This window comes from Schistocerca serialis, chromosome 8 (assembly GCF_023864345.2).
Source record: "Schistocerca serialis cubense isolate TAMUIC-IGC-003099 chromosome 8, iqSchSeri2.2, whole genome shotgun sequence".
Classification (NCBI taxonomy): Eukaryota; Metazoa; Arthropoda; class Insecta; order Orthoptera; family Acrididae; genus Schistocerca; species Schistocerca serialis.
In genome coordinates this window covers 184,389,006-184,412,047 of record NC_064645.1, presented here as the reverse complement: position 1 = coordinate 184,412,047, position 23,042 = coordinate 184,389,006, and the positions used below count along the sequence as shown (strand labels likewise).

The following is a 23,042-nucleotide window of genomic DNA, read 5'->3' as shown; positions in this document are numbered from 1 at the left end:
TGGCCAGGAATGCCCTTTCGGCCAGTGCTAGTCTGCTTTTGATGTCCTCCTTGCTCTGTCCGTCATAGGTTATGCTGCCTGGGTAGCAGAATTCCTTTACCTCAACTACTTCGTGACCATCAGTCGTGATGTTAAGTTTCTCACTGTTCTCATTTCTGCTCTTTCTCATTGCCTTCGTCTTTCTTCGATTTACTGTCAATCCATATTCTGTTCTCATTAGACGGTTTGTTCCATGCAGCAGATCATGTAATTCTTCTTCACTTTCACTCAGGATAGCAATATCATCAGCGAATCGTGTTATTGATACCCTTTCACCTTGAATTTTAATTCGACTCCTGAACCTTTCTTGTATTTCCATCATTGCTTCTTCGATGTACAGATTGAACAGTAGTGGTGAAAGAGTACATCCCTGCCTTGCACCCTTTTTAATCCTAGAATTTCGTTGTTGGTCGTCCACTCTTATTATTCCCTCTTGGTTCTTGTACGTATTGCGTATTACCTGACTTTCCCTATAGCTTACCCCTATTTTTCTCATAATTTCGAACATCTTGAACCATCTTAGACTGTTGAACGCTTTTTCCAGATAGACAAATCCTATGATTTTTCTTTAGCCTTGCTTTCACTAACAAGCGCAACGTTAGAATTGCCTCTCTGGTGTCTTTGCTTTTCCTAAAGCCAAACTGATCGTCATCTAACACATCCTCAATTTTCTGTTCCATCCTTCTCTATATTATTCTTGTCAGCAACTTGGATGCATGAGCTGTTAAGCTGATTGTGCGACATTTCTCGCACTTGTCAACTCTTGCGCTCTTCGTAATTGTGTGAATGATATTTTTAAAAATTCTGATGGAATGTTACCGATCCCTTCTGCCTTAGTTGACCTTAAATCCAACAAAGTTCTTTTAAATTCTGGTTCTAATGCTGATTCCTTATCTCTCCAAAATCGACTCCTGTTTCTTCTTTTGTCACATCAGACAAATATTCCCCCTCATACACGCCTTCAGTGTACTCTTTCCGCCTATCTGCTCTCTCCTCTGCATTTAACAATGGAATTCCGGTTGCACTCTTAATGTTACCACCCTTGCTTTTAATTTCACTGAAGATTGTTTTGACTTTCCTATATGCTGAGTCAGTCCTTCTGACTGTCATTTCTTATTCGATTTCTTCACATTTTTCATGCAGCCATTTCGTCTTAGCTTTCCTGAACTTCCTATTTATTTCATTCCTCAGCGACTTGTATTTATGTATCCCTGAATTTCCGTGAATGGTTTTGTGCTTCCTTCTTTCATCGATCAGCTGAAGTATTCCTTCTGTTACCCATGGTCTCTTTACAGTTATCTTCTTTGTACCTATGTTTTTCTTTCCAGCTTCTGTGATTGCCCTTTTTAGGGATGTCCATTCCTCTTCAACTGTACTGCTTACTGGACTATTCTTTATTGCTGTATCTACAGCTTTAGAGAACTCCAAGTGTATCTCGTCATTCCTTAAGTATTTTCGTATCCCACTTTTTTGCGTATATTCTTCCTGACTAATCTCTTAAACTTCAGCCTACTCTTCATCACTACTACATTGTGATCTGAGTCTATATCTGCTCCTGGGTATACCTTACAATCCAGAACGTGATTTTGGAATCCCTGTCTCATCATGACGTATCTAACTGAAATCTTCCCGTATCACCCGGCCTTTTCCAAATATACCCTCTCCTCTTGCGATTTTTTAACAGAGTATTTCCTATTACTAGTTTAATTTTGTTACAGAACTCAATTAGTCTTTCTCCTCTCTCATTCCTTGTCCCAAGCCCGTATTCTCCTATAACTTTTTCCTCTACTCCTCCCTTACAACTGCATTCCAGTCCCCCATGACTATTAGATTGTTTTAAGGTGGAGTGAAAGTAAATTAAACCAACTTAGAAAAATAAAATGAAATCGAGCATATATACATTTCATTACTGAGTAGCATCTGAAGCTGAACTTCTACGTTTGTCTGTCGTATCAGTTTTCTTCCTTGTCTTGTAGGTCATGGCTGAGCTGTCTTCCAGTTCCCTGTCTGTGGTCCTTATAACTGCCTTCGCCACTACTTTTCAAACCAATTTATTTATATTCTTTCAGTCTTCTACTCCATGAAGGTTTCATGGCGCTAGTATTCTTTCTTAGTACCTTTAACCTTTGCACACACAATTGCGCCTTGTGTGATAATTCTTTCAAACCTGCAGTGGGAAACATGAGACATGGTTGATGGCTACTTTTTTACTACATGCCACATAATTTTGATTATAAAAGAACGTTATGCAAGGTGTAAAGGCCTATCATATTAGGTATTACTAGTTTTCTAAAATAATAGAGGGCATGAAATTAAACATTTTTCTCAGTAAAATAATGTCAAGTTATGTGTCGTTTTTAACTTGCACTGGGATGAAGAAAGTTGTATATTGTAATAAAAGTGCTGGAAGGACTTCAGTGCAAGACAAGTCTGAAATATTTGGACAAATGGTTCAAATGGCACTAAACACTATGGGACTTAACATCTGAGGTCATCAGTCCCCTAGAACTTAGAACTACTTAAACCTAACTAACCTAAGGACATCACATACATCCATGCCTGAGGCAGGACTGGAACCTGCGACCATAGCGGTCACGCGGTTCCAGACTGAAGCACCTAGAACACATACATCCATGCCTGAGGCAGGACTGGAACCTGCGACCATAGCGGTCACGCGGTTCCAGACTGAAGCATCTAGAACTGCTCGGCCACAATGGCCAAATATTTGGACACGATCTTAGCAAGGGCACATCACACAGGTCTGCAACTAAGTGTTTTCTTTCTACGAAATTATTGTAATTAAATACAATGAAAATTGCAAATACACTCATGCTCATAAATTAAGGGTAATTGCAGAATGTGGTGCCACACAACGTGGCACTACACAAAACTGGCGCTAATAGCATAGGCACATAGGGAACACACACGACACAGATCTGTAAGTCCACAGTATTCGTGATAAGTTGAGAAAACCGTCCCGAAACACATGTGCTACAGAACGCCACTGTTTCCTGTGCATGTACCCTGACATCAATATGGGATATGATCACCATGCCCACATACACAGGCCACACAACGGGTTGGCGTACTCTAGGTCAGGTGGTCGAGCAGCTGCTGGGGTATAGCCTCCCATTCCCGCACCAGTGCCTGTCGGAGCTCCTGAAGTGTAGTAGGGGTTTGAAGACATACAGCAATATGTCGACCGAGAGCATCCCAGATGTGCTCGATGGGGTTTAGGTCTGGAGAACAAGCAGGCCACTCACATTCGCCTGATATCTTCTGTGTCAAGGTACTCCTCTACGATGGCAGCTCGGTGGTGCCCTGCGTTATCATCCATCAGAAGGAAGGTGGGGTTCACTGCACCCCTGAAAAGTAGGACATACTGGTGCAAAATGACGTCCCGATACACCTGACCTCTTACAGTTCCTCTGTCAAAGACATGCAGGGGTGTATGTGCACCAATCATAATCCCACCCCACACCATGTAACCACAACCTCCATACAGGTCCCTTTCAAGGACGTTAAGGGGTTGGTATCTGGTTCCTAGTTCACGCTAGATGAAAACCCGGCGAGAATCACTGTTCAGACTATACCTCAACTCATCCATGAACATAACCAGGGACCACTGTTCCAATGACCATATACTGTGTTCTTGACACCAGGCTTTACGGGCTCTCCTGTGACCAGGGGTCAGTGGAATGCACCTTGCAGGTCTCCGGGCGAATACCAGTGGCTGTGGTAAGGTCCTGAGTAAGGCTACCTGCAGTACTCTGTGGCCGTCTGTGGGCACTGATAGTGAGATATCGGTCTTATTGTGGTGTTGTACACTGTGGACGTCGCGTACTACAGCGCCTGGTCACGTTTCCTGTCTGCTGGCATCTTTGCCATAATCTTGAGATCACACTTTGTGGCACACACAGGGCCCATGCTATGACCTCCTGTGTTTGACAAGGCTCCAGTCGCCCTAGTATTCTACCCCTCATAACATCATCAATATGTGTTATTTGAGCCATTTTCAACACACAGTCACCATTAGCACGTCTGAAAACGTCTGCACACTTGCTCGCTGCACTGTACTCTGACATGCACCAACACACCTCTGCATATGTGGACTGCTGCCAGCGCCACCGTGCGACGACCGCAGGTCAAATGCACCCCGTGGTCATACCCCGAGGTGATTTAAACCTGCAAACCGTCCACCATAGCGTTGTTTCACCATGTATCAGAAATATCCTTAATTTATGAGCATGAGTATATATTTATAAATGTTTTTTAAGCTTGTAGTTACCACAATCTATTCTAATTCTGACTAAAATTGGGTTTGGAAGGTAGAAATGTGAATGTTGCAAATGTGCTCAGAAAAAAATTACGTACTGGAGGCAGAAACTTTAATTTTCAGTATCAGCTAGGTCATTAGGAAGCCTGTCAAATTTCAGAGAAGATATTCTGTGACTTACAATAACAAACTAATTTCAGTACTTCGTCGCTTCCACAGTTAGAATAACAACTCAAACAAAAGAATCTAAAACCTAAGCGATGAGCTCTGGCTTTTGTATATAAAATGAAGCATTTTTAGACACAGTATTATTGGTAAGTGACGGTAATGTTTACATTCTTGTCCTCTATGACACCAGAAATTACGAACAGTTACTCTGATACACCTTTATATAAACTTCCTGCTGTGCATCACAACACTTTGTGCTAATTCTTCGGTGGCATCCACTTTCTAAATAGAATGGAATGACTCGTCACTGCCTGTATAACTTCCTGCAATGTTCAAATGTTCTGTAATACAGGATAGCACTGCATCCAGCAGTAGGTATTGTTAACAGTGTCTCAATGATACATGTGTGTATACTACCACGTTCAACCTATTGCGCTGGGAACAACTGTTAATTCACTCGAATTCCACTGGCAACATCTCGTGCAACATATAGTATCACAGTATAAACCAGAGGGAAGACGCTCCTGTTGGAGCACAAAAAGGTGAACTTGTTCCTCTTGAAAAGACTCTGACACAAAATTGGGGCACCAGCTGCCTCAATCTTCAATATGCCTTCCTCACAAAACATCCTATATCCTTTTATCCAGTCTCTCTTTGTAGGTAAGCTTTCATACTGCAGCATCTCCCTCTCACTACCACTGTCTATGTCTCTGATAGAAACAGTAGAAATATTAATGTCACGTTCAAACAAAGTGAATTTTCCTCCTCAGGTCAAATTTACTTGGATTCTGTTTGACAAAGACAAGGCAGTTGTACATGTACAGTTTAGGCATGTATATTTACATCTGACTTATCTTTGTTAGAGAGAATCTAAGTAAATTTAATCTCAGGAGCACAATTCATGACCATAAGACAAGAAGTGGACATTCAATTAATGTGCCCAATGTTAGTCTGGCGAAGACCCATAACAGTTACAAATATCTTGGTATGTACATGACTGTTGGCAGCGGCGATCACGAGAAGTTACGGTCACATGATGACTGGTCTGTGGCAAGCATGTGACACTACTGAGAGGGAAGACCATCATGTTTGGAGTATCCTCTTCAGTCCCAAAGATAAACAAAGAATGGAAAAATGTTTCAGTTGCTTTTTTTGGTGCATCTGATGTCAAAGTAACACAAAAAAACTAATTTTGAAATTTTATTTTATATGATGTTTGAGTAATTGAATGTGCACATGTGTGGACATTGGATCTCAACAGAGAAAAAAAATGCCGATCTCATAGTCTTTTCATATTTTTATTACCAATGAAAAATGTACACATTACTTCTCATTTTTATGTACACATTACATTTTATGGACGCATTACTTCTCATGTTTATGGAATTTAGCAAAACAATTGATTTTTAATACGCACAAATAAACTTTGCACTTTTTACACATTATGCGGGAACGTGACCTGCACCCTGGTAACCGACACCTTGAGGCAAAGCTACTCTCAATATATTCAGGAAGGTGGTCAACCCTGTCGCATATGCTTTCTCTAGTTGGCTTTGGTACAATTCGTCTTCGTTTTGTGGGCTGATGCTGCTCATCTTCATCAGAACTGCTGTCATACTCCTGTGTCACACTCGGAGAAATTTCTTTCGACAGTTCCAGTGAGTCTACAATTTTTGAAGACTTTACCAAGTCGTGGGACAAGTGAATTCTGAAGTTTGTGAGAGACATCCACTTTTGGTTTGGTATCCCTTCTTTTTGACAACACCTTTTGTACATAATCCATGAATTAATTATGGCTAAATCTGTGAAGTGGTTGAATACTCTGACAGTCCACTTTTTTGTTCTGATGTTTGACCTATAGTATGCCATGTATCTATCACAAAGATCAATGCCACCCATATTGCGATTATAGCTTTTGATGATGGCTGGTTGTTTGACACTAACCTTTGCTTTTTCTGTATTACACCATCGTTTGCAGGTACCCTCTGGTTCGCTCCCTATGCACAAGGATAACAAAGTGACAGATTTATTGTCCTTCCATTTGAGGGCACAAATTTCCTGGTCCTCCCTTACGTACTCATCCCATTGCCCCCGCTGCAGCTCCTGATCTCTCTTGAACTTAGAAGCAACTTCTTTTATTCTATTGGCTATCACAGTTCCTGTCTGAAATATATTCCTGTCTAGTAAAAGCTGAACAGATTTTGAACTGGTGAAAAATCTGTCACTGTAAATTACATGATTGTAGTCATTGGGTATAGTTCAAGCCAGTAGGCCATGTTCTTTTTGATTACTGTCAGGAATTGTTCCTTTGCCAGTGTATATAGCAAAATCAAGGACAAGTCCATCTGATGACGCTAAAATAAAATTTTTGAGGCCAAGTGGATTAGGTTTGGAAGGTACATATGTTCGCATCTTACACCTCCCCGTGAATGGAATCATCTGTTCATCCACAGAAAGGTGTTGAGACCTGGGTAAACTAATACATTTATTTCTAAAAGCATCAATTAAAGGTCTAACCTTCCAAAGTTTGTCATTTACGTCATGATCTTCCAAATTATTTACAAAATGCAGATTATTTCGTAATTTGTAGCATCTATCTCTTGTCATGGTTGATGATACAAGTGGAATATCCAGTTGCACATTCCAGTAAAGTCTTGCCTGGATCAATTTCAATGTACCCATCAATATCTCAATTCCGACAAGGGACAAAATTTCATTAGTATTTGTATCCAGACTTTTTGAGTTCTTTTGGCAATGATATAAATTAGTTTGTCCTGCAACATTTTTCCAGAAATTTTTGTCGAAGTACTCAAAGAAAAACTGTGAAGGGTTTCTCAGTTCACCATCAGTCTGTTCTTTAAAGTTGTCATCAGAAGGCTGTCGATTACACATCCTGCAAACAAATAGTACCACTGAAAAATACTGATCTAAATCGTGTCAGATGACACACAGAACTACACCAATGTATTGCTTACTTAGATTGCCTCCATCTTAGTGGGCGACAGTGAGAAGATGAAGCTGATGCAGGTGCCTTAGGAGTAACATCCACATTGCATCCTTCAACTTCAAGCACACCAATTCGTTCAGGTGGAGCTGGAGGTTCATCAACATGATCATCTTCGTCTGACAAGGAACTCAAGTCACTCGTCTCGAGCAGTTTTATAATTTCATCGTCTGTTAGAGCTGAGAAGCGAAAATGAAATAAAGTGAAAGTAACTGTTGATGTAATAGAATAAAGAAATGAAACTGAACCTAATAACAAAATTAAAAATTTTTGAGTTTTCACCAGGATTTTTTTTATTTTCTTTATTTTTTTATTTTCATTTTTTATTTTTTATTTTTTTATTTTTATTTTTATTTTTTTTATTTTTTTTAGGATTAGAACCCAGGACCTATGTGTTCCACATCCAACACGCTATCCATTACGCCACAACAACAACAATAACTTAGGTGCTCTCCTAGAGTATTAGTAGCTAAACTTTCGACTTTAATTTAGATTACGTTTTAAATTACGATTTCACAATGAGATCAGTCTTAGCGTTAGTACCACTACATTCTGTGAGCTAAGACCTGATGTACACAAATGTGTACTTCAAATTCAACAGTCGATGTTTGTAAAACTACGAAACTATTGTTTTCATTGCATTCACATATCACTTTCTTGATGTCTTGTTTGGAGTAAGACACGATAAAAACAGTAATACAATTCAAAAAGGATTACTGAAACTGAATTTACCTTTCTCGCGTGTCGTAGATGACGCCTTCCTTCAGATCGGAAGTTTCAGGATGCAAGAAAACCGGCTAAAACTGACTTGCGCGCGACCTAGCGGCAGAAACAGAAACCGCATGATGTGCGCAGTCATGCACATCAGGTCTCAATTCAGGAAAACGTCATTTGGCAGGATGACACTACAAAGACCTGATGTGCACATATGTGTACATCGGGACTGAAGAGGGTATGGCTCTGGCGCATTGCACTGCATCTGCAGCAGCAATCTGAGCAGCAGTTGAGGCCATAGTAACACAACGAACTGGTACAAATAGTTTATTTCAAGGACAACTCTGAGCCAGACACTATGCAGCGTGCATTTCACTGACATCAAACTACCGTGATTTGCAACTTGAGGATGTTAGCCGAGAGCTCGTTGGAGAGGTTTCTGATTAAATCTGGTTCTGTGTCAATGTTAGTGATGGCTGTGTGTTGGTTAGAAGGAGGCCAGTTGAGGGCATGTAACCAAACAGCTTGTGTGCTATGTACACTGGAGCGACACTGGGAGCTATGGTCTGGGGTGTGATTTCATATAACAGCAGGAGCACTCTCATGGTTATCCCACACAACATGACTGCAAAGCGTACACCAGTCTGGTGATTCTACCTGCTGTGCTGCCATTGATGAACAGCATGCCAGGTGGCATTGTCCAAAAGAAGAATGAGTGCCCACATACTGTTGTTGTAACCCAACATGTTCTACATAGCATCTACGTGTTGCTTGGCCTGCTTGATCACCAAATCAGTCTCCAATAGAATGCATCTGAGACATCACCGGACGACAACTCCATGTCATTCATAAACAGCATTAGCTGTCCCTGTATGGACTGAACAAGTGAAACAAGCATGGAATTCCATCCCACAAACGGACATCTGGCACCTGTACAACACAATGCATGCATGTCTGGGTGCTTGCATTAAACGTTCTGGTGGATACACTGGTTATTACGACACCAGGCAATGGCTTGTCTTGCATTTATATTAACCTGTGATCTTGCAACGCTAATTACCTAAATATACTCAAGAGCCAAAGAAATTGGTATAAGCACACATGTTCAAATACAGAGATGTGTAAACAGGCAGAATATGGCGGTGCACCCAGCAACACCTATATCAGACAACAAGTGTCTGGCGCAGTTGTTAGATCGGTTACTGCTGCTGCAATGGCAGGTTGTCTAGATTTAAGTGAATTTGAACATGGTGTTATAGTTGGCACACGAGCGATGGGCCACAGCATCTCCGCGGTAGCGATGAAGTGGAGATTTTCCCATTCGACCATTTCACGAGAGTACCCTGAATATTGGGAATCCAGTAAAACATCAAATCTCCAACATTGCTGTGGCCAGAGAAAGATCCTGCAAGAAAGTGACCCTGGACGACTGAAGAGATCTTTCAATGTGACAGAAGTTCACCCCCTCTGCAAACTGCTGCATATTTCAATGCTGGGCCATCAAGTGTCAGCATGCAAACCATTCAACAAAGCATCATCGATATGAGCTTTCAGAGCCGAAGGCCCACTTGTGTACCCTTGATGACTGCACCACACAAAGCTTTACACCTCACCTAGGCCCATCAACACTGACATTAGACTGTTGATGATGGGGAACACGTTGCATGGTTGGACGAGTCTCGTTTCAAATTGTATCAGGTAGATGGACACATACGGGTATGGAGACAACCTCATGAATCCATGGACCCTGCATGTCAGAAGGGGACTATTCAAGGTAGTGGAGGATCTGTAATAGTGTGGGGCATGAGCAGTTGAAGTGATATGGGTCCCTTATATGTCTAGATACGACTCTGACAGGTGACACGTATGTAAGCATCATGTCTTATCACCAGCATCCATTTGTGTCCATTTTGCATTCCGACGGACTTGAGAAATTCTAGGAGCACAATGCGACACCCCACACGTCCAGAGTTGCTACAGAATGGCTTCCTGGAACATTCTTTTGAGTTTAAACACTTCCGCTGGCCACCAGACTGCCAAGAGATGAACATTATTGAGCACATCTGGGATGCCTTGTAACATGGTGTTCAGAAGAGATCTCCACCCCCTCGTACCCTTAAAGATTTATGGACAGCCCTGCTGGATTTATTGTGTCAGTTCCCTCCAGCACTACTTCAGACATTTGTGAAGTCCATGCCACATTGTGTTGCGGCACTTCTGCATGCTCACAGAAGCCCTACACAATATCAGGCAGGTGTATGAGTTTCTTTGACTCTTCACCGTAATATTTGCTTACGCTTTAGAATGTCTCATAGTATTTACTTTCATGAACCCCTGCCTTACATTCATATCCATGAAAGTCGTTTTTCAGTATCTACTGTTGTTCCAGATTGTTCCAAAGTTATTTGCAACAAAAAATTTCATAGTATATCCATATTTTACATGAATGAAAAAGAATATTACAATTACACATGTGATTTGAATAAGTACACAGCTATGATACTCTTATTTACTAGATTTACTAGTAACTAGGATTTTTTCCTCATCATGAAAGTCCTTCAAGTGACTATGAAAGTATTCTTCCACTAACCAATATGCCATATTTTTAAAAAATGCCTCTAATACTACTTTAAATTCACTTAGGGTGAGGATTTTTACTGATTGTTACAGTTTATTATACATATTCAGGCTAGAGTGTTTGTGACTATTACGCATCTGCGACAGTTTTGAATATGGTATGTCTAGCATGCAATTGTTTCTGGTATGTGTATACATTCATTCTTGTGGTAAATATATGTATATTGTCTTTGACATGTATTAAGCAGTTATACATATATAAACTTTTGAATGTCATTATATTTCGTTGACTGAAATATTCCTTACTGGATTCTGTAGGACTCCATCCTTGAATACATGTAATTGTTTTTTTTGCTATCTGAAGATGCAATTTGTATGTAGTGAATTTCCCCATAACAGTACGCACATTGAAGCTGTGACTGAAAGAATGTATAGTGCAAGAGAACCAATAATGTTTTGTTGATAGAATATCTTAGTCATACATATGCATGTTATATGCTCATCCTTTTGGATTATAATGAGGCCCAACAGTTTGACAGTTGGGTTCTCTTCTTTTCATTCCTTTATATTAGAATTTTTTTTTCGTTTTTGTTTTATTTACACATACCTGGTTGCCACTACACAATTGGCTACCTTTTCACATAATTTCTTGTTTTGGTGTCTACCTGTATGTTCTCGATGGATGAAATCATGGTCATGTCATCAGCATACAGAACATTTTTGCAGGCAATGCAGTTTGAGAAATCGTTAATGTAGACAATAAAATGGAATGCTGTCTTAATTTTCATTAGCTTTTACCTCCCATTATTGACCTATGCTAATTGTTAACTGTTACTTAGATAAGGTTTAACAAAATATAATGGTTTATCTACAGTACCATAATAGTCAAACTTTTTTGCAATAGCGTGAATCGGCTGTTAGAGTTAGTTAGGGTCCAGATAGATTGCAAGTCTTTTAAAATATATGTACAAATATAACTTATGTCCATTTAAAGTTGTAACTAAACTTTAAGCAATTGTACAGAAATGTGTTGTCATTCAGCCACTGTTCCAATAAGAACAGAAGCAGATTTACAGGAAAATTTATTTCAGGTCAAGAGCAGGTTTTAAGCTCTGGAGGAGCATATAAATTTTCTGTTTTCTTTTTGTTGTAATGCTTTACGTTCTATGGCTAAATTAAAAATTGGTATCATTATGCTGGAATCAAGATAACTTTAAAGTATTGACAGTTCTGTAGTACTGTGAAACTCAGCAAGTTCATACTGTAAGCTACAATGCTCTTGGAATAAGTTGGTTTTCTGTAAATGATGCAGTGTCACTCCAACAGTAATTGTTTATTAAAAGGGATTGCTGAAGCTAGAATGAGATTCCAATCACAAACTTTATGAACATTTTGACACCCATATTTATTTACAGAATTGAAGACAAACCTCAATTTTGCCATTATGGTAACTACTCAGATTCACAAATAAACGACTTAGGACCAGTAGGAACGAACAAAGAAAGCATCTTGAGAGCAGTCTACCTAGGGGCAGTTGCTGAAGCTCTTGGTCAGTTGTGATGGCAGCAACACATCTCCAGTAAAGGCCTAACCATAGAGAATGCGGCCTGAAGGTGTGGCTCACGCCATAGCAGATGCCCAGAGTGTTCAACAGCAAGAGGGGGGGTCACACTGGCAAGAGTGGCTGGTGATGCTGCATCAGTTGTCACACTTTGGAAGCGGTCAAACCTCATCAGCAGCTTGCATGTGTAGTGCAGTAACACAGAGTTGCCCCTCGCCACTCCTGTCACACAGCAGTCAAAGGTGTCCGCATGTGCAAACAGCCACTCTGGCCTACTTCAAATCTGTAATTCTGAGGTAGATGGCCACTGGCTGTTGCAGCAAGCTGGTTGCTGTTGCATCAGATCCTCACTGTGTGTGATTGGCATGATACAGTAACAAGCATTTCGATGATGTGGCCTGATCGCCATGGCTCACGGCCACAGCCCATACCACCAGGCTGCATTCTGTCTGGTCAGGCCTAAAGGTCCTTGTAAACATTTGTCATTTTCGCTTTTATTTAGTCATGAGTAAAACAAGCCTGTACACCAAATTAACCTCAGGCACTGTGTTTAAAGAATAACAAGCAGAATAAAACAAGTCGCTGGTCAGGAAATGGTTTAAAATGAGAGACGTATACAAAAAACCTGTAAAAGGAAGTGTTGCACTCAGAACGCGATGATTACATCAACTTTCTCTGAATGGATAATGAAACTTTTAATAACTTGTTTAGAGTTACTTCACCCTCATGTTGCAAAAGAAGACACTAGTATGCGAAAGTTTGTCCTCTTCTACTTGGCCTTACAACGACAGTTCATTAAAATACCACAACATGCGAAAACAGGAATACTTAGATTTTTTTATTTTATTGCACTGCCGCTACCATTTTGGTAATTGTCAGTGCTATTTTGTTTTTATCCTCGATCATAGTTTCTATACTAGTGGAAATGCATGATATAGCGAGATAAATTGTAAAATATGTATTTTTCACTAAAAATATGCAGTGAAACATCAACCCAAGCAATGTTCGCCATCTTGTGAAATTTTCTGTCAGTCAAAATTTCTGGAAAACCATAAAACACGCACTAAGTTTGACAAACATGTCAAACAGCTCACATATAAAGCAGTTCTGGCATTGACTTTAGCAATGTGTTTGAAGAAGAAAAAGAAAACAAGACTGATCCAGGGAATGGCATACAATGAGAAATTTAACCATGTAAATCTGCTAAAGGAGTTATTACTCTAAGAACCCGGTGATAGGATGACGAACATTTTTAAAAGAAAGCAAGGGAGATACTTATGTCCTTGACAAAAAAATAAGGGAGATTAAGAGTACGACGAAATTTCACCAAAAATCAAAGCAGCATTTGTAAAAGCTAAATATTTAATTACACATTGCAAATACTTACACATATTCTGCAACAGATTTTGCCTCAGTCAGTAGTTTTATATCACTTTTAGCAAATTCAAAGAATTCACCATATGAATAAGAAAAATTCGTGGCAACTTTCAGTTCAGATTTGATTAGTTTTGTACTAATTCTATTCCTTACATCTGCCCACTCGTTATTCATAACAGAAAATTCCATTAAAGGGGTTAAAATATCATATTACAACCTAAAAATTTTCATGTTTACGTGATTTGAGGCATGTGTTGCTACAAAAAAGCTTGTTACACTTTTTGGGATTATTTAAAACTTCAAAAAAATCGTTCACACTTCTTGGGGCCAATACATTCATTATGATCCTTTCAGCTTTAGTTCGTTTTCTGTGACACATTAAATTCACTGAGCACGTTTTTTGAAAGTTTGATTGCATGGCCCAAGCTCCTATAGTTTAGACAGTGTTGTACTGTGTGGTAGACTAATGAAAGTTCACCAAGAATGGTTTGCACGTCATTGTTTGTTAGCCCTTAGCTCAGGTGAGGAGAGTTGAAGAGAGTAAGTTATCTTGGACGAAGTAGTGATATCAGTTGCTTTGTTTTTGTGACCTACAAGCAAATACAAAAAGTTAACTAAAATTGCCAATGGCTAATTACTACATGCTGAACAGTAAGATATATAATATTAAGTATAAGTAGTAATAATTTATTCCTGAAATATTTTATGCTGTACACAATCGTTCTTGCCGCCATATGCGATATTAAACTCAAGTTTGCAGATTGATCAGTTTTCTTTATAAGCATTTGACCATGCTGGTCCAATCCAGGAGTATAAATCTTTCGAATTCATAAGACATGTAATCATATACATTGTCTTCTTTCTTGGTGGTCATATCTTCATCCTCACCACCCATCATAAAGTCTTGAACAACCATTCACATTAAGCACTTACACTGAAACAATATCACATCTGAAACTTCCTGGCAGATATCAACGCACACTCCGCTGCAGAGTGAAAATCTCATTCTGGAAACATCCCCCAGGCTGTGGCTAAGCCACGTCTCCACAATATCCTTTCTTTCGTGAGTGCTAGTTCTGCAGGGTTTGCAGGAGAGCTTCTGTAAAGTTTGGAAGGTAGGAGACGAGGTACTGGCAGAAGTAAAGCTGTGAGGACGGGGCGTGAGTCGTGCTTGAGTAGCTCAGTTGGCAGAGCACTTGCCCGCGAAAGGCAAAGGTTCCGAGTTTGAGTCTCGGTCCGGTACACAGTTTTAATATGCCAGGAAGTTTCATATCAGCGCACACTCCGCCGCAGAGTGAAAATCTCATTCTGGAAACATCCCCCAGGCTGTGGCTAAGCCATGTCTATGCAATATCCTTTCTTTCGTGAGTGCTAGTTCTGCAGGGTTCACAGGAGAGCTTCTGTAAAGTTTGGAAGGTAGGAGACGAGGTACTGGCAGAAGTAAAGCTTTGAGGACGGGGCGTGAGTCGTGCTTCGGTAGCTCAGTTGGCAGAGCACTTGTCCGCGAAAGGCAAAGGTCCCGAGTTCGAGTCTCGGTCTGGCACACAGTTCTAATCTGCCAGGAAGTTTCATATCAGCACACACTCCGCTGCAGAGTGAAAATCTCATTCTGGGAATATCACATTTAACCGCTAAGTGTTGGTTGACCACTTCTAAGATAATCGATAGACTTAATGTCGATATAGAATCAATTGTCTCTGCTGTCCAACTTTTCAATGAATTCTGACTATAAGCGCAAAATTTAAATGTATATGAAGGTATTATCTGTTCCCGAAAGAACAGATACCTTTGATGACCGTGCAGCTTCTCTAGAATGAAATGATAATTAAATTGACACCCTAGCTGCCTTATGCCTCTGTGCCTGCGGTGGCTCAGATGGATAGAGCGTCTGCCATGTAAGCAGGCGATTCCAGATTCGAGACCCTGTCGGTGCACACATTTTTAACATCTCCCCTATGATGTATATCAACGCCTGTTTGCAGCTAGTGTGTAGATTTAACTATCATTTCATTCTAGAGAAGCTGCATGGTCATCAAAAGTATCTGTTCTTTCGGCAACAGATACTACCTTCATATATAGTTAAAATATGGCATCCCAGCCATTGACCTTCTTCTGTGAACACACACGCTATGCTCCAACTCGTATGGAACTTGGTAGATTAATCTGCCACGAGTAATGAGTGTAATGGGCAAACATCTATTAGGCGCACTACGAATGTAGTGGTGTGGACATATTTGGAATGTGGATCTCATGGGGAGCGTGCAAGGGATAAGTCCCTGCAGGCGCACTATCCTCTGTGCCCTGTGGCTCAGATGGATAGAGCGTCTGCCTTGTAAGCAGGAGATCCCGGGTTTGAGTCCCGGTCAGGGCACACATTTTCAGCATTTCCCAGTGATGTATATCAACGCCTGTTTGCAGCTAGTGTGTCGATTTAATTATCATTGCAAAATTTAAATGCTTGAAAAACATTTGTACATACATAAAAAATAAAGTTAAAAACTGGAGAAAAACGTTCAATGAGCCTGAAAATATGGGAGCCAGGGGACTATCAAAAATATGGTCAAATTCGGGAGATCCCAGGAAATACAGAAGAGTTGGTCACCCTACCCAATGATTACATCAATTTCCTTCAAATGGATAACGGAACTTTGGACAACTTGTTATGGCCCTCATAAAAGAGCAAACTGGTCTGTCAGATTCGCTATTATTTAGCCACAGATGAGTGAAACAGGCCCATACATGTACCAAGAAAGCTCGTCAGTTTAACCTTAGTTTTGAAGCAGATGCTTATCGTGTGTGTTGTATTTTGGCACTGGTGGGAATGACCACATGTGCAGATAAAGCATTTCTAACATTGGCTCTGGCACTGTGTTTAAAGAAGAGGAAGAAAACAAGACGCTGGTCCAGTGAATCGTAAAATGAGAGAGAAATTTACGAATGAAACAGTTAAGGGAAATGCCATAGTGCAATGCCTCTGTTACTCAGCAAGGAGATGCAATGTTCCTTTGGACTTGCCTGCATGTTCTGGACTGCGACGCGACCCCAGATTTCCGGCTTATCGCAAATGGTCGCCTTCCATTAGGCTATCTGAACATGCCCAACGGCCAGACCCAAACTTCCATTGTTGTCAACCATGTGTCTACAACCACCACTCCTCTATCCATTATATATATTCCCGTACAGGGAAGACATTTTAATTGAAAGTCGCTTGCCCGGTGTTGGTCGATAAATACAATATTGCAGTGCCTGTATTGTTAAAAAAAAAAGACGATGAATGTTCCTTCAGACATTGATGAAAGTTGAAGGAACACTGCATCGTCTTTCTCACGACATATAAAAGTTTGGGTCTGGCAGTGGGGTGTGCTCAGACAGCCTAATGGCAAGGCGAGTGGGAAATCGGGTTTCGAGTCCCAGCCCGGCACAAATTTTCATTGCCGCCATTCTGTTATACAGCTGATGGTTGCCCATATTCGCAGTTGGGAATACATTTCATTTTTTAAAGGAAATGTTACACTCAGGACCTCATGATTACATCAATTTTCTGCAGATGGACAGTGAAACGTTTAATAACTTCTTTAGAATTACTTCGCCATCAAATTGAAAAAGAAGATACAAGTATGCGAAAACTTATCTTCTTTCATTTGGTCATCTAATGACAGATCATTAAAATACCGTAACACAACGTGGGAACATTACTTCGTTCCACTCCTGACTGAGTGTTGTGCATAAAATATTGATTTTCTTTTTAACCTTGTCCTATGTAATATAGTCTATGGTTGCAAGAAGTGTGATATCTCTGCCATTTTGGTAATGGTCAATACTATTTTGTTTTCGTCCTTGTTAGCAGTTTCCAGAGATGTGGAGACCCACGATATGGTGAGGCAAACAGTTGTTTACTAACCACATGCGGCGATGCAGACACATAAGCAACGTTCTTCATCTTCTCAAACTTTCCATCAATCAAAATTTCTCGCAAACACGATGTGTGCTTGACAAACACGTCAGCAGCACCATACACGGTCTAGTAATTAGCCAAAATAGTACAGTTTCACAGCTTGTTCTAATGTTTACGGGGTCCTTAATTGAGGGAAATTGGTTGGTGAGGTTATCAATGTGCAAGTTTTCAGTGCTTGTGGGAATACAGTCTGAAAGATGCTCCTACTTGACGCAAATCTTGCTGATGCCACTGTAGTAGGCTGTGAGTCGTTGTATCTTTAGTTACTTTATGTTCTTTGTAGTGTTTCTGCTAGTGGAGCAGACGACATATAGAATTCAAATAGTGAAGTAAAAAGACATTATGCCGAATATAATTAACGACGTAAAGCTCGACTTCAAAGACGTATTGTTACGACCTAAAAGAAGCACTTTGCGAAGTCGTTCCGACGTGAGCTGCCTTGCATCGTAGACTATAGTAGAAAATTATGTACAACCTAGAAACCTGAATCCAAATTTAGAACATGCTCGTAACAGTTCCGTTCTTTCCACAGGTTAATTTGTTTCGCGAAATAACTTTCAGAAACTCCAAACAGTCATATAAAGGCATACCTCTTATTGCCTCGAATATGGATACGATCGGCACATTTGAAATGGCAAAGGCGATCTCGAAGGTAACTGATGTGTGAGTGAATGGCAAACGATGAACAACTTTCAGTTTTGTTCTAATCATTGATTCTGACTTTCTTTCCAATTGCTTCATGAATATTACAGTGTATTTATATGCATTGGTAGATGGAAGTGTCTGCAAATCATAGCAATCATTGGTTACCAATCCCCGCCCGGATGTAGACGCGACAGTGCAGAAACAACGGAAAGAAAAGAGAAAAAAATAACTGTGCTGGTAGATGACTTGGAAGGACAGTTTTTGTAATAAGGTATTCAAAAAAACAACTTTAAGACATGAACATTTCGCAGTAGGCCTACGGTTTGTGTGTCAGTAATAACGCGGTGTTTTTTGTAGTATGTTCGGACATTTTTGTTTGTAATGAAATTGTTGTTTCGAAGCTGATAGTTTGTCGGGAACGACGGGTACAAACTAAATATCACTAGCAACATATCATTAATTTTATACTGTATTATATTTCATAAATTATTTTCGAGGAGTAAGACGTCATCGGTCGTCTAATCGTTGCCAGTTCAAAAGTATATATCGTACAGCCATTACCTTCCTCAGATATTGTCTATTGCGAATAGCAATGCTCTATGCTATTTCTGGAAAGCTCTTGATAGAGCCGTTGTCGTGTTACTGTGTTGTACCTTGCCAAAATGCTATTGTACGTTTAATTTATCATAGTGTCAGCAGCTTGAGACCGTAATTTTTAAGAGTGTTGGACCTTTCTGCGTTGCTCATAGGAATACTAGTGTTTAATTGTGCATTCAGGAGGCCAGTTTAAACATTACTGGAAAATATGAACAAATAAAGCTTTGGGCTTTCCATACCCATAACTTTTATTGGTGAGAGAGACACTTTAAACTAAGGCGAATGAAAATTTGAGACAGTCAGTTCACTGAACATTTATAAGTTAAACCTATGTGCCAGTAAAAGACTAATGTACAGTACCAATTACAGGCACTCTGCTGCCAATTGTATTATTGGAGCACCCTAAACATACTTCATATTTGTCATAAGTTCACCCCTACATGTTTAACAATGCTACAAATGATCATAACAGAATAAATACCAACTGCCAGGTTGTTTTTTTTTCAACACCTGTTTCTGTGTTTACATTGGTATGAAGTCTTGACAGTTACGGAGTCTCATTGATTTTACTTCACTGATGTGTGTATGGCATTCTCACCATTAGAAGTTGTAATATTAAATCATTTTGCCCTTATTATCTTTGTTGAAATATTGAGAACACTGTAAAAGGATACCTTCCTTGAAAGTATGGTTAATATTTTTCTGCTTACTGAAAGTGGTTTTTATGTCAACAGCATGGACTTTTTACGACAATACATAAGTACTACACTTTGGAACAATGGAAAGAATTTGCACAAAACAATGCAGAATGTCTTCCATATATTGCTGCCAGTTCTGGAACCGGAGAAGATGATTTTGAACGCTTGAAACAAATTTTAACAGAAATACCTGCAGTGAGGTTCATATGTATTGATGTCGCCAATGGCTATTCTCAGCACTTTGTGGAATATGTGAGGAAAGTTAGAGCTGCATTTCCTGCACACACAATAATTGTAAGTTATACCAAGCAGTAGCTAATTTTTCATTGAAATGATAAATTAGAGTAAATCTGAGAACAAAACAAAACTAAAAATGATTGATAATGAGAGAGAAATGGATCTTTGCACAATGGGTGTAATTAGCTATAGTCACAGTTGATTGATTCATTGTTATGTTAAACTGGAATATCTTATGTTGCTTTCATTCACACTGGCACTGAATGTGTGTTTAATTTCCTTTATTTACTAATCCACCTATACCTTTATTTGATCATATAATAGTTTGATTTGTGCAATTCTTCAGTTTTTCCTGGCATATACTATGTAAGAAAAATCACAGGATGAACAGTCGTAATGTCGCAAGAGATGCACAATACCTGTATTTCAGTAGGAGAACGAATTGTCAGCAACCACATTCTGGGCTGATTCCAGGAGGCTGAAGCAGTTAATGTATATACCTGTGTGTGCCATAGTTGGGCCAGCGTCATTACGCCTAATGTGCTTAATGCTTTTCTACCGATCTCATTGATTAGCCTTTGTTTCTTCATAGTCTGGCCTCATAAATTTAAATGACCTCATGTGTAATCGAAACAAGCAGCCAATGGAAAATCATTGATGGAATATAACAATATTATGAAAAGAATATTTGCTGCTCACCATATGGCAAAGATGCTGAGTCACAGATAGGCACAACAGAAAGACTGTCACAAAATAAGCTTTCGGCCACCAAGGCATATATAAAAAACCCACACACACACACACACACACACACACACACACACACACACACACACACACACACACACACACACACACGTGACCACAGTATCTGGCAGCCGAAGCCAGACTATGAATAGCAGAGCATGATGGGAGAGGCAATTGGGTGGGGGTGAGGAAGAGCCTGGGGCGGGGAGAGGTAGGAACAGCAGAGTAAGGGTGGAGCACGGTGAAGTACTGCTGCAAGAGCACACAGAGATGAGGTGGAAAGAGGATAGGGCAGCAAGATGCAATCGGGAGGTTAGGCAGAGGGGAGGAGTAACAGAAAAGGAGAGAGGTAAAAAGACTGGGTGCGTTGGTGGAATAGAGGGCTGTGAAGTGCTGGAATGGGGGTAGGAAAGGGGCTAGATGAGTAAGGACAATGACTAACAAAGGTTGAGGCCAGGAGGGTTATGGGAACATAGGATATATTGCAGGAAGAGTTCCCACCTGTGCAATTCAGAAAAGCTGCTGTTGGTGGGAAGGATCCAGATGGCAGTCATTGAAATGAAGAATGTTGTGGTGGTCAGCGTGCTCAGCAACAGGATGGTCTAGTTGCTTTTTGGCCACGGTTTGTCAGTGGCCATTCAAGCGGGCAGACAACTTGGGTGTCATGCCCACGTCGAATGCAGCACAATAGTTGCAGCTTAGCTTGTAGATTACATGACTGGTTTCACAAGTAACCCTGACTTTGATGGGATAGGTGGTGATTGTGACCAGACTGGAGTAGGTGGTGGTGGGACGATGTATGGGACAGTCTTGCATCTAGGTGTATTACAGGGATATGAGCCAAGAGGCAAGGGGTTGGGAGCTGTTGCTACGACCAATTATATCCTTGCCCACAATTACTTCTCCTTTGAATGCATTACCTACAAACAAATCCAGAACCTCAACACCTCCTCTATTTGCTTCACCTGGTCCTACTCAACCCAGCAAGCCACCTTCCTCGATGTTGAACTCCAGTTCAAAGATGGCCACATCAGTACCTCTGTCCATATCAAACCCATCAACCACTAGCAATACCTCCACTTCAACAGCTGCCACCCATTCCATAACACGAACTCCCATCCATAGAGCCTAACCACGCGTGGCCGTCACATCTGCAATGATGAGCAGTCGTCCTCAAAATACACTGAGGATCTCACTGAGGCCTTTACACTGTAATTACCCCCCCCCCCCCCAACGTTGTAAGAAAACAGATCTCCTTTGCATGCCTTATCTTTCCAGTCACCCATCATCACCTCCAAGGGTTCACCCCCCACCCCTTGTCGGGCCACAGAGGGACATTCTCCTCGTGACTCAGCATCACCCAGGACTGGAGCAACTGAGTTACATTCTCTGCCAGGGTTTCGACTACCCCTCGTCGTGGCCTTAAATGAGAAATGTTCCTCCCACTATCCCCCCCTCCCCCACCCCTTCCCACAGTTGTATTCTGCCGTCCACTGAACCTACACAATACCCTTGTCCATCCCTACACAACCCATGCTCCGAACCCCCTAGCCTCATGGTTAATGTCGCTGTAATATATCTAGATGCAAGACCAATCTCATACTCCCTCCACCACCAGCCACTCCAGTATGGTCAAAGACATCACCTATCCCATTAAAGGCAGAGCTACATGTGAAACTAGTCAAGTGATCTACAGGCTAAGCTGCAACCTCTTTGCTGTGTGCTATATGGGCATGACAACCAATGAGGTGCCTGCATGAATGGCCACCGACAAACTGTGGCCAAAAACAAGTGGACCAACCTGTTGCAGAGCATGCTGCTCAGCACAGCGTTCTTCATTTCAATAACTGCTTCACAGCCTGCGCCATCAGGACTCTTCCCACTGAACCATGATTTATTTTCAAAGAATTATCTTGAGAATTTATTCTACTTACTAGTGATTCATCAAGAACATTAACACATTTAATCACACTATGTGAGCGTGGAAGTGAGTAACTGATGAAATCATAAGCAAATTCCTTTTTAACAAATGGTAATTGATTCACTTTACTGGTGCCTAAAGCATTTTTTATAAGAAACAGATTTAAAATTATAATCAGAAAGCACTCTCTAAATATTAAGTTACAATTTATTCAGAGGCAGAAAGAAACAAATTTTTGACTGTATGAGCTTGCAGGCTGCTCACAACAACCTTTGAAAGGCTACACAGGTGCAAATCTGCAACATGCCAGATTGCTTTAAACTAAAAGTTTTAACAATTCACACTAGCACACAAACTATGCACCCCGCAGGCAGGATGGAAATGATACAAAACACTAAAATTAAAATATTAACTTTGCCACCGAAGGTGCAACTTGATTTTAACTTCTAAGAAAAGTCTTACGGTGGAAGGGTGGCAACTTTATATACTAAAATGACCATTAAAATAAAAGCTCATGAAATGCAAT

At 40.5% G+C, this 23,042-nt stretch overlaps 1 protein-coding gene and 1 non-coding gene across 3 annotated transcripts in view; both read left to right on the top strand.

The window, feature by feature from the left end:
- Nucleotides 1–16,013: 16,013 nt before the first annotated feature.
- On the top strand, nucleotides 16,014–16,088 carry Trnat-ugu (transfer RNA threonine (anticodon UGU)). Its single transcript has one exon. It is a non-coding gene; the product is annotated as a tRNA-Thr (tRNA).
- Nucleotides 16,089–17,944: 1,856 nt separating this feature from the next.
- Nucleotides 17,945–23,042, top strand: part of LOC126416098 (GMP reductase 1-like) — a 91,138-nt gene continuing 86,040 nt past the window's right edge. The window contains exons 1-3 of one of the 2 annotated variants that reach the window (XM_050083596.1): nucleotides 17,945–18,100; nucleotides 18,204–18,323; nucleotides 19,648–19,905. In XM_050083596.1, the coding sequence (XP_049939553.1) occupies nucleotides 18,014–18,100; nucleotides 18,204–18,323; nucleotides 19,648–19,905 (465 nt within the window). In that variant the 5' untranslated portion in view covers nucleotides 17,945–18,013. Of the gene's footprint in view, nucleotides 18,101–18,203; nucleotides 18,324–18,481; nucleotides 18,588–19,647; nucleotides 19,906–23,042 lie in introns of those variants that run through there. The other variant, XM_050083597.1, reaches the window with a different exon arrangement.